Source organism: Ranitomeya variabilis, chromosome 2 (genome assembly GCF_051348905.1).
Source record: "Ranitomeya variabilis isolate aRanVar5 chromosome 2, aRanVar5.hap1, whole genome shotgun sequence".
NCBI classification, from domain to species: Eukaryota; Metazoa; Chordata; class Amphibia; order Anura; family Dendrobatidae; genus Ranitomeya; species Ranitomeya variabilis.
In genome coordinates, this window is record NC_135233.1 from 367451091 (window position 1) to 367462997 (window position 11907).

Genomic DNA, 11907 nt, shown 5'->3' on the forward strand with positions numbered 1-11907 from the left:
CGAGAACAGTAAGGAGTTAAAAAAAATTAGGAGTTTTGATTTGGAGAGTTGGAAAATTTCAGTTTCAAAAACTACTGGCAAAAAAAAAAAAACTCCCTGTGTGAACATACACTAAGATTTGTAGAGAGCTGCTGAGACCTCTCATCTTGGGAAGTCCTGAGCTGAGGAGGAGGAGGAGGAGGAGGAAGGGGAAAGTTTGGGGAAGGAACTTTTTTTGTGTGTAGTGATCCTGGATAGTGTGGATGTGTGGGTGGGACTGGCAGAGGCGGAACCTGAGGGTCTCACCATCTGCCCTGATTACAAACATTTGGGTTTTGTGCAGAACACGAGGTGGAAGTGATATAAGGGCTCTCCAGACCTCTCATGCCAGCACGACCTGTTAGCATGCCCTCCAGCATGCTCAGCCCCTTCCCCGAGCTGGACACAGACCTCCCCAAGGTAAAGCAGGAGCACATGCCCCAGACACATGTTACATGCTTAAAATGTCTGACAATGAGCCTTAATGTGTGTGTTATGTAATTAGTGCAATGTCACTGGAACTCTTCTGATTTTTTTTTTTTATTAGTTTATTTTCTGTTCAGACTCCTAAAACTGTGACTCCATTGTGTCCATAGACTGCACTGAGTGGGATCTTCTTTTTACCACCTCTCTAGGAGAGGGTTTAAGAATTTAGTATGTCAACCCCCATTCTTTGATTTTTATTTTTTTTATTTTTTTTTTAAATCAATGCCTCAGAGTTCAAAAACCTAGGAGTTTTTGATTTGGAGAGTGCTCCAAAAAATTTTAAAAATTAAAAAAAAAGTTAGTTTCACAGTGTTTTGGTGAATGAAGCTGACTTTATTTAAACATGTACTGGAAACAAATGAAACCTGATCTACACCAAAAATGCAGCAAAACCTGTTTTGTTTTTTTTTTTTGTTTTGTTTTTTTGTTTTTTTTCTGCCAAAGGAGCAGGTTTTAGCTAGAAAAAAAAAGTAAAAAAAAAAAGTGAGGGTAGGAGATTCCTCTGTTTGGTAGCAAGTCCATAAGTTTGGCTGAGGCTTTGGGAGTGACTGGAGGATTCTTTGTATCAAGCTCTGTAATGTTTATCAGGGTTTGTTGCCAAAAAACAGGAAGTTAGAAGTTCCAGAATCTGCAGTCCCATGTAACCAATACTATTGGTAATGCACTAACCTGGTGCATTACCAGAACTCAGGACAGCTTACAGATTATTCAACTTCCTTAAGGTTTTTGTACCAAAAAAAGCAACAAAATCTGATCCCTGCATGTTTTGCTGCGGTTTTTTTTTTTTTTCTTCTTCACTTACTCTTTCTATGGGTGCAAATAAACCTTGAAAGAAGTGACCCGCTGCCATCTTCAAAAATGCAGCAATTCGGTCACAAAGTGTTCTGAAATCTTTGCTGGAACTGTATGTGCACACGTAGGAAATGTGGTGCAGAATTTTCTGCACAAAATCCGCATCTCCTGGCAGAATCCACAGCTGCGGATTTGCCACGGAATTGATGCAGATTTTGTGCGGATTTTCTGCAGTTTTTGCCACTGCGGATTTTTATCATGGAGGGGTGCAGAAACGCTGCAGATCTGCACAAAAGTGACATGCACTTCTTTGAAACCCGCAGCAATTCCGCACTGGTTTTTCCGCACAACTTTTTTTTTTTTTTTACCCATTGATTTACATTGTACTGTACATCACAGTGCGGTTCTGCGCGGAAAAATCCGCTGCGGATCTGCAGCAAATCCGCATCGTGTGCACATAGCCTATGGCTGTGTTCACACATTGCGTTTTTGCTGCATTGTTTTTTTTCTGCTGCAAAATCTGCTCTTGGCAGTAAGAAACTTGATGCAAAAAAGCAGGTTCTGCTTGTGTTTTTTTTTTTTTTTTTTTTTTTTTTTCTGCAGACTTGTCACCCAATGTATAGTTTCCTGATTCCATCTGAGTGAGAATCCTGACATCTTGTGCACACAGCTGCTTATCTGTGATTTGCAGGCTTAAATCTGCAGCGCCAATCCTTTCAGTGATTTCACTCCTACTAGTGAGCTGGGGGGGGGGGGGGATCTGCAGCAAAAATTCGGCTTTGCAGCTGCATTTTTTTTTTTTCCTTCCCGAAATGCATAAGTTTCTGCCTCACATTCTTAACCTGCGCTCATACCCTAGGGCTATGCTCACACGCAGCGTATCGGTATCCGAGTGTTCCTAGGAAAACTCCTTGTTCACGATAATCATGTAAATGCCCCTTTACTCCTAGCTTCAAAGACCACAACATGGAAAAACCTCCATAAAACCGTGTCTTCCAGTGGCTTTTCAACTGCAGCGTTTGGCTCGTGTGTTTGGAAATTTCCCTTATTCACACCTCAATACTGGATAGGCAAAAAGCAATATCTGCAGAAACAAAAAAAAATGGGTGGGGGGGGGGGGGGGGAGTCAAGTCTGAAAAATATCCAAGTGTGAACGGGCCCTGTCATTATTACTTTGGTCCTAAGGCCTAGTTCATACTTTAATGTTTAGGTGCAGATTCTTAAGGGTATGTGCACACACTGCGGATTTTGCTGCGGATCCGCAGCAGTTTTCCCTAAGTTTACAGTACCATGTAAACCTATGGGGAAAAAAAACCCGCTGTGCACATGCTGCGGAAAAAAAAAACCGCAGCGGATTATTTTTCGCAGCATGTCAATTCTTTGTGCGGATTCTGCAGCGGTTTTACACCTGCACCAATAGGAAAGTGCAGTTGTAAAACCGCAATAAAATCCGCAGTGAAAACCGCAGTGGTTTTGCACTGCGGATTTTGCAAATCCGCTGCGGAAAAATCCGCAGCGTGTGCACATACCCTGAGACTTGGCTGCAAATACTGATGTTGGCAGAAAAAACACCGCATAAGGCTACGTTCACATTAGCGGCGCCCGCCGCAGCGGCGGGCGCCGCAGCGGCGCCGCATGCATCATGCGCCCCTATATTTAACATGGGGGCGCATGGACATGCGGTGCACTTGCTTTTTGCGCCGCATGCGTCCCTGCGGCGCCCGCGTCGGGTCGCGGAGGACGCAGCAAGTTGCATTTTTGCTGCGTCCAAAATCAATGAAAAAAAGGACGCATGCGGCGCAAAAAGCTGCGTTGTGCATGTGTTCACATTTGCGCTGTGCGTTGCGGCGGCGACGCTGCGGCGCACACCGCAAATGTGAACGTAGCCTAAGATATGTGCATTTTTGACACTTTTTTTTTTTTTTTTTTGCCAGGAATTTCTTGATTCCTTCCTGTTCATTACGGGTGAAATCTGCAGCAAAATTTATAGAAAGAATTTTACAAGCTGCAGGTTTAAATCTGCAAGGAAGAAAATAAGCAGCGTGTGCATGAAACCTCAGGAATCTCATGCATTTTGCTGGAGCTAGGAAATCCTTCAGGCTTTGTGACAACTGCAGAGAATAAATGTGACGTGTGCACAGACCCTTAGGCAGGATTCTAGTATAAATTCAAAGTGTTAGGTTTTTAAAAAAAAATTATTTTTTTTTGTGTGTGTTTCTGAACCAGAAACTCCGTGTGAACGCACACTTGGCATTTTATATCTGCAGCGCCTGGTCAACTTCCGGCTGCAGGTTTTCTTAAAGGGTTTCTTCAGATTTGAACATCATCCCTTACCCATGGGGTAGAGGATGACATTCTGACGACTGGGCCTTCCCAGCGGTCTTGAGAAATCTGGTTCTGAAGAGCCCTATGTGAATGATTCGGTGCTTGATTTGCCACTCCTTTCATTCTAACGGGACTGCTCAAGATCCGCCAAGTGAAATGCTCGGCGTGCTCCCATTAGGAATGAATGGAGCGGCACTGCTCATAATCAACCACTGCTCCACTCACATGGTGCTTTTCATGGCTCCAGTTCTCAGGATCACTGGTTGGACCCTCAGTGATCGGAAAGTTATTCCCTATACTGTGGATGGGGGTTTCTTTCGTCATGAGAATACCCCTTGAAGACCTCATCTACCTTCTTGGTGTTGTAATATTGGTCCACTAGGGACCTGCCTTTGTGCTTCTTTTTTGAGTTTTGGCTTCCAGGATCACTGAACTGGGCCAGCCATAGATTGGTAGGTTCTTGTCATGGATCCATCCTATTCAATTCCCATAAGGTTAGTCTAGATCACTGCTAAATTTTTGGATCCCAAAAGTCAACATTAAACTTTTTTTTGTTCTGTTTTCATCTTTTATAGGATTTTGTATCCCTGCTGGCGGGGGTAAACATGGAAAGTCCTGGGAAGGAGCAGTCAAGTACACACTCTTCCTGTCCCGTTAACCTCAACGAAGACCCAAATGACCAGGAACTCTTGACAGATTCTGCTGTATGGCCTCTACAAAGCCCTTGGAGTCGGGATTCCGAGCTGCCCTCTTCAAATGCCCAAAGACTTATCCCTTTTCAAGCAGACCGCTCCGTTAGCATGATTGAGGAAACCAAAATGTCTCCGCCTGCTTCGAGACCACCTGCATCCCGATACAAGACCGAGCTGTGTCGCACTTTTCATGAGAGCGGTTCCTGCAAATACGGCTCAAAGTGTCAGTTTGCTCACGGGGCTGGAGAGCTGCGGGGACTGAATCGCCATCCTAAGTACAAGACAGAGCTGTGCCGAACTTATCACACCATTGGTTTCTGTCCGTATGGGTCACGTTGTCACTTCATCCACAATGCCGAGGAACAGAGGTTCAACACCAACTCCAAGGGGCACCGTCCTCACCTCCTGAGACAAAGCGTCAGCTGCTCTGGAATACCATCGTCATCATCGTCTTCTTCGTCGTCCTCTTCTGTGTCCCTTCTCTCCGCCTCCTTTGCTTCTTCACTCACTTCCTTATCTCCCTTCTCTCCTAGCCCAGTGAGCCCAACTCTTAACCCATTTGCCAGCGTTGGCTCTGGCTCCTTACCTACCTCTCCGGTCCCACTAAATCTACCATTTTTTGTGACAGTGTCTCCACCTCACTCAACTGTGCAGAACCCTTTGGTAGATAGTCTTCAGTTGCAGGCCTCTCCCTGGGTACCACAAGAAGATCCGAAGATGGCAGAGAAATGGGATTCCTCACAACAATCTGAAAAGGTAGAAGAATCAACATCTGCTTCTGGTAACTCTCAGGAAGCAAAACGTCTTCCGATTTTCAGTCTCCTTTCGGACTAATCGGCCTTCAGGTTTCTCTTGGGCTTTGTGATCAGCTGGCTTTATTGACTGTCTATTGATATTGAGCGCTCGGATGAGAACGGCGGTCTAGAATCTGACTTTGGTATTTGAGAATGCCTTAGACTATGTTCTTCTAGTTGGGACAAGTCTTGACTCAGACGTACTTGTTAGAATGTACTAATTTGTAACCTCTAAGGGGAATGGAGATTTTGAGAAATGGGTCCATCCAGTTGTCCTACTAGGACAAGGGTGTGCACTACTGGCCACTAATACAAGGGACTGTGGTAATTATGAACCAAAAAAAGCTGAAAATGAGTTTTTAAAAGGTCCAAAGATTATTGGTAGAAAATGTGACTTTTTTAACCAATGGTCACAGTTCTGGGTGCTTTCACACAAGGCTTTCTTTTTTCTCTTTTTTTTTTTTTTTTTGGAGGGGGGGATAATTTTTTGAGCCAAACCAAAGTGGATACAGCAGAAAAGGACATAATTTTACCAACCTTTTTAGTGACCATTCATTCCACTTCTGGCAAGAATTACTGCTGCTTTTGATTAAGTCTGTGAAACAACCCTCATGGCTAGTTTACATGGAGTAATCATGGCCTTTGATCACTAAACTGCCTATATGCCACCTGTTTAGCGGTCATTTAATAGCGTGCTGAGACCAGCCATTCCAGGTTGTTGGAGCCTTGATATTTCTTAGAGGGCTTTTTTTTCTTAAGATGTCTGTGCTTGTTTTCTAAAAGGTACATCAAGAATGACCCAGCGTTTATTGATCGATTACCCAAATATCAACTACTAGTATTTCATAGGATGACTAAAGTAGTAGAGAACAATCAAATTTGGTTCTTCATCTAAATGGATGGACAAACTTCTTGGCATCGTAGATGACCTCAGAAATATTACTCTGTTGACCTTTTATCATTTCTAGAACTTCAAAGGTTGGTTCTCAAAGTATTCTCATTATTTATTGTACTTGGACCTCCCTACGTGTAGTCAACATTTGTCTTCTAGATCAGTTGGGTAGATCTTAGGAGCACCATGGAACATGAGTGGTGCCACTAATTGTCAATGAACCTTCGTTTCATTCCATTTTTTTTTTTTTTGTGAAGGATTACCTATGTCATCTAAAAAAAAAAAAAAAGTAAACTTCCAACCCAAGCACTTTCTACTATCAGATGGTGTCTTGTTTTCTTTTAGATTTTAAAGCTTAAATTCGGTAACAATTTCTGGTGAAACAAAAAAGAAACTTTATTGTGTTGGTTTTATTTTGTGGTTTTTTTTTTTTTTGTTTTTTTTCTTATTTTGGTAATATTTAATTTCTTTATTTTTATTATAATATTTTTTTAAGGCATCGATCTCAGTCTGTATCTACAGATGCATCATGTCTATATCCACCATAGTCCCTGGTTGTGATGTAGATGCACACTAAGGCTGCAATCACAGCATGGGACCCCCTTATTTTGGGGAACAGTGGGGGGCCCAGTAGTGATCATAAGTTATATTTATTTCACCTATTAATAGGGAAAACCAATTAAAAAAGGGATTTTGTCATGACGTTTGCTTTGGTGGGGGTGATGTCCACTGATGGAAATCTGAGCAACTCAAAAGTAGCTACACTAATCCTCACGGAATCTCAGCAAGCCGTGTCTTTAAATATTTCACTAGAAAAGTTATATCTCCCCATCTGAAATCACCCGTGGAGCATTAAAGAAATCCTTAGATACTAATCTGCTCTCTACGTTAACAGTAATGGCTTTCTTTTGGGTCCCTGATCATGGATCTCCACCTCAAGTGAAACCCTCTAACCTCTGTTCCAGTCCATAAATACCTAAACCAGGTCATGGTTTCAGGATTTTAACATCAGTCCTATGGGATATCCCCAAACTATAATGTTTTGGTGGACTACATGAGGTCTATTGTTGAGGAGTACTGGTTTCTAAATCAGAGGAGGATGTTCCTTGTGATGAAGAACGCCTTGGAGACCATAATCTTGCACCATGATGGATATGTTTGTGCATAATATTAGGAGGGGGATTGTTCCAGCTGCTAAAAGTAAACCATTAATTTATTCCGTTCAATATCTAATAACTTAAATTTTCCTGAAGGGCTTTTGTCCTAGTGTCCCTACAGAAGGGGGCGTGGTGACCAACCACCGGGCTTCTGGAAAGCCTTGCTTGGAAGTTAAGAACGAGACCAAATATTTAATCTTATTCTAATTTATTTGTAAAGTTCTGGTTTTTGCCCGTGAACCTGAAATTTAATTTAAATGACAGTATAATATAATGGAGCTGTCGTTCTGTGTTGGCAGTGATGCAATTTTTCTTAATATTTTATTGTAACTTATTGGTTTCTTTTTATTTATTTTTTTTACTGTAATTCATTTTGGATACCACTTGATAATTTATTTTCATTTAATTTGCCTAGTTTACTAATTTTAATGATTAAATAAACCAATTATGTTAATATACATTGTGTGCCGTGTTACTTTTTGGTTTAGGGAAGTTTTGCGCAATTGTAGACTCTTGTTGGCACTCTGACCGCCTCTCTGGTGGTCCAAACAGCATTATATGTGCCGGTTTTAAGACTCGGACTTGGGCAGGACATTATGGCAGCGTACTGCAGATTAAAAAAATAGAAAATATTAAGTCGTAAGTCTCGCGAATGTCAGTATGTGTACAGCCACCTTCTAGCCAGAGCAATGACTATGGAGGACTTGTTGCAGCTGTATATTACACAGGGTATAGAAACTCAACACAAAATGACTATTCAAACTAATCGTTCAGTTCACCTTTCCACCGACTTGTCCATGTTCGTCCTTCTCTACCATTTTCCGGCTCCTGCAAAGCTGTCAAGGCAAAGATGATAAAAAAAAAAAGTAGCTGGAAAGGTGCACTAAAACGGGTGATCTAGGCAGTCCGAAGAGTCACTTTGTGGTGATTCTCCCTTCTAAGGAAAAAACTAAATTTGCTCCAGCAGTGGGGCTACCACTACGTAATGAGTTTGGTTTTGGAGAACATGGTAATTTTTCCACCAGAGCTATAGTGGTTGTTTGGGGCATGTTTCAAGTTCAACATGAAAAAGGTGGCATCATCTGTCCTGTTACCTTCCGAAGCCATGTGCTGCTCTCCGTCTCCTGTATGATTAAGACCAAAGGTGTTGGATGGAGTTAAGATTCAGGCTTTGAGCGGCCGGTCATGTTCTAGCAAACTTCTCCCAACAAGGTCTTTACGGACTTTGTTCTCTGGGGACTTTCATGGGGAACAGAAGTTTCCACAGAATTGGAATCTAGAATTGTCCACAATGTCTTGTACGAAAGCATAAAGGTTTCCCTTCTCTGGCACTAAGGCAAAGACCAGTCCCTGATAACAAGTCCATAGCATCATCCCTCCCAAACAAAAATGTACAATGCAGTCAGGGGGTAACGTTATCCTGGCGGTCACCACACCCAGACTCTTCCATCAAATGCCAGATAGAGAAGTGTGATCCGTCACTGCACAGAACATGTTTCCTCAAGAGTCCAGTGGTGACAGCTTTACACCACTCCATCCGACACTCTGCATTGTGCTTGGTGATGTACGGCTGCATGCAGCTTCTCAGGCATGAAGGTCCCGGCTGAGACGCAATATTTGTACTGATGTTAAACCAGAGGAGGTCTGGACTCTGCAGATATGGAGCCAGCTAAGCAGTAGTGACTTTTGTGCCCTCTGCTCCTCAGCACTTGCCCCCGCTCTGTAACATTACAGGGTCTCCACTTTGGCTGTGGTTCCTTCCATTTCTCAATATCACTTGCAGGTGGAGAAAGAAATGTCATGTCATGAACTGACTTCTGTTACAGGACCATGCTGGTATCGGTGAGCTCCGCACCACCGGTCGTTCTGTCACGCGTTGGTAAAGGCAGATACACTGGGGGCAATGAGAAACCCAAATTCCAGACTAAGTCTTGTCTGATTCTTACCCCTATAATATGACAAAAAAAAACAGTCCAAACAGACTCCAGCACCACAATTGGCCCGAGGAGCCCTATTTGGGGGCAATTGAAGCTTGCCTGCTTAGGTTTTCTTAATATAAAAAAAAAAAGTTGCTGATCTCTGAAATGTATAGAAACGTTAGAAAAGTTATTCTAGGTGTGCAAGGCTTTCTGCAGCACCTCAGTATTCATGGCCTCAAGATGAAATGGTTAAATGGCTGGGGGAGGGGGTGATCCAGAGCTTTAAACTCCCACCCCAATCCTCTGCCTGCAGTATTTGTAGACAATATCCTAGTGGTGCCAGGACAGGCAGCAAACATCTGTCCCAGAGTAATGGCCCCCCTCGCTTCCTGCCACCCACCCCCAAAAAATGCAAATGTACAGAACTTTTTTTTTTTTTTTGCTAACCCTTCACTTAGCCTATTGTTAGGGGGCTATTGTGAAAATAAGGTGCTTGGGAAGGCCTGGGGATGATGGGTCTGCAGAGCTGAAGTCCCTTCCCCCTGGGCCTCAGGCCTGTTTATCACACTTTACTGTGAGGTCCACACATGTAATCCCTTTGTTTCTCTAACTCCTGTGGTGTTTTCTCTCCAGTCCTATGGAAATGAAGGGCCACTGTGGATTGGGGGGGGGGTGTCCTGTGTATTATCATAGCCCCCATCAGCAAAGGAACCCAGGGAATATTTTAATCCCCGTATATATCCATTGTCACCTGGGGTTGGTGACATACTTTTGGTGGAGGTCCAGCCCTCTAGTAATCTAGATAAAGAAATAATGGAGGGCAATTACAAGTATGCAAAACAGTCCTTTTGTTCTGCTTGACCCATTGCATATGTACAGTTCACCATTAGCCAAGGCCTGAGATGCCTTAGGAGTGGTCAGGCTGGATTTCAGCCCCTGTTATGTGTTTGTTTTATGCAGCTGTTTGGTCGCTTGCAACAAAAAACAAATCTGATGGATGTTTCTCAAGCCTTGGACAGCAAAATGTCAGTAAAAAACTGACAGCGTCAAGATGCAACAAGCTATCTGAGGCTGTCAGGGCACCAGAGTCCTAAATGTGCAATATTGTCTTGATAAGGGTAAAAAGAAAAACTCTCCTAATTGTTTTTGTTTTTGCCGGCTGCTTTCACACATCAGTTTTTTTTGGCATCAGTCGCAATCCATCGTATTATGAAAAAAAAAAAAAATAGATTTGTCGCAGATTGTGAAAAACTGATGCGACGGATCAGTTTTTCGCCGGATCCGACTAGCTGCTCCAACTAAAGGATCCTAATAACATCAGAGCATGCTCAGTTAAAAAAAAAAACAAAAAACAACACATTCTGTCGCCGGATTCCGTTATTTGACGGATCTGGCACCCATAGGCTTCTATTCTAACAGACGGCAACAGATCAACGGACACAAAAAATGTTACTTTGTCCATAGTCTCTGGCCGCTGGACAAACAATTTTCGGCGAATGACGGATGAAACGTGAGGCCATCCGTCGCTAATACAAGTCTATGAGAAAAAAACGGATCCGGCAGCATCAGTCGCTGGATCCATTTTTTTTTTTCAAAAATCATCGGATTGCGACTGATGGCAAAAAACTGTGTGAAAGGGGCCTTAGAGTGCAAAAAGAGAACCTGAACAAGTGAAACAGAAATCTGAATGCGGCCTGATATTTTGTGCACATCTCAGAACTGATTGGATACAACATGGGACTGGTTGTGGTGGTGCTCAAGCTGCATGAAGTAAGATGGGGTAGCAGTGGTACAGTGAGAGGAGTGCGGCCACAGAGAGTATCCAGTGACCCCCCCGCGTCCTCTCAGGAAGAGGAGGGATGGAATTGGAGTGAGGTGATGGCTGAGCCCCAGAGAAGTAGTTTTTATCCATGAAGCGGTGGGTACTGTGGTAGTGTCAGAAGCTTAATGGCAGAGGTTTAGCCTGAGAAACTGGGAAGCCACAAGGCCCATACTGGGACAGAGACCAAGCCAAGGGCCAGCGGTGTTCTCTTGACCTGAACTAGACTATAATGTGAGCAACAATGTAACTACAGTCTGATTGGCCCCAGTGCAAGATTTGACCTAGGCCGCCCTCCTCCTCCTCTCACCCATCCTAGTGTATGTATATCTGTGTATGAAGGAAGATCGGGCTGCGGGTACCCGCGTCAGGCCGGGTCCGGAACTGTCGAGGCTGCGTCGAGTGTTGCCGGGGGGAAAGAATGAGAGACCGGACAGGTCCTATGACCCGGGGAGAGGGTACATGGCTAAGCCGGGCAGTGTACAGGAAGCGTGTGGAAAGAAATGTTTCCCGCCGGCCGCAAGAGCAGAGGCAAGTGTGCGGCGCTCTCCGCAGTGTGAGAGACAGCGTGGAGTTGAGCCGCGGCAGAACTTTTGCGTACGTGTCATTAAGCCAGTGAGTGTGCAGAGCGCCACCCACCCGGCTAAGCAGAGTACAGTGCTCGCGCAGAGAAGCCAGTGCCACATGCAGGACCCTGAGGTGCGTTCCTTATTGCTGAGAGACGTGTGGCAGCACACCTGTTGAAAAGAAATCCAAACCTACAGGGTCCTGTGTGAAAAAGTGATTCTGGCCTAAACCTAATTGTTTGGGCCACCCTTAGGAGCAACAACTGCAATCAAGTGTTTACGATATCTGGCAATCAGTCTTTTACAACGCTCTGGAGGAATTTTGTCCACTCATCTTTGCAGAATTGTAATTCAGCCACATTGAAGGGTTTCCGAGCATGAATCGCCTTTTTAAGGTCATGGCATAGCATCTCAATCGGATTAAGGTCAGGACTAGGACACTCCAAA

The 11907-nt window shown here is 43.8% G+C and overlaps 1 protein-coding gene across 1 annotated transcript; it reads left to right on the forward strand.

The window, feature by feature from the left end:
• The first annotated feature begins 240 nt into the window (after positions 1-240).
• On the forward strand, positions 241-7865 carry LOC143806006 (uncharacterized). The gene is made up of 2 exons (XM_077285886.1): positions 241-438; positions 4197-7865. The coding sequence occupies exons 1-2, from the start codon at positions 364-366 to the stop codon at positions 5145-5147; spliced, it is 1026 nt and encodes a 341-aa protein (XP_077142001.1). The 5' UTR covers positions 241-363; the 3' UTR covers positions 5148-7865.
• The last annotated feature ends 4042 nt before the right edge of the window (positions 7866-11907 follow it).

What these genes read in the sequence shown, in the direction of transcription:
- LOC143806006 (XM_077285886.1), top strand. Translation starts at nt 364, where the DNA reads ATGCCAGCACGACCTGTTAGCATGCCCTCCAGCATGCTCAGCCCCTTC. An exon ending in TGGACACAGACCTCCCCAAG is followed by an intron (nt 439 to 4,196) that starts GTAAAGCAGGAG and finishes CATCTTTTATAG; the next exon opens with GATTTTGTATCCCTGCTGGC.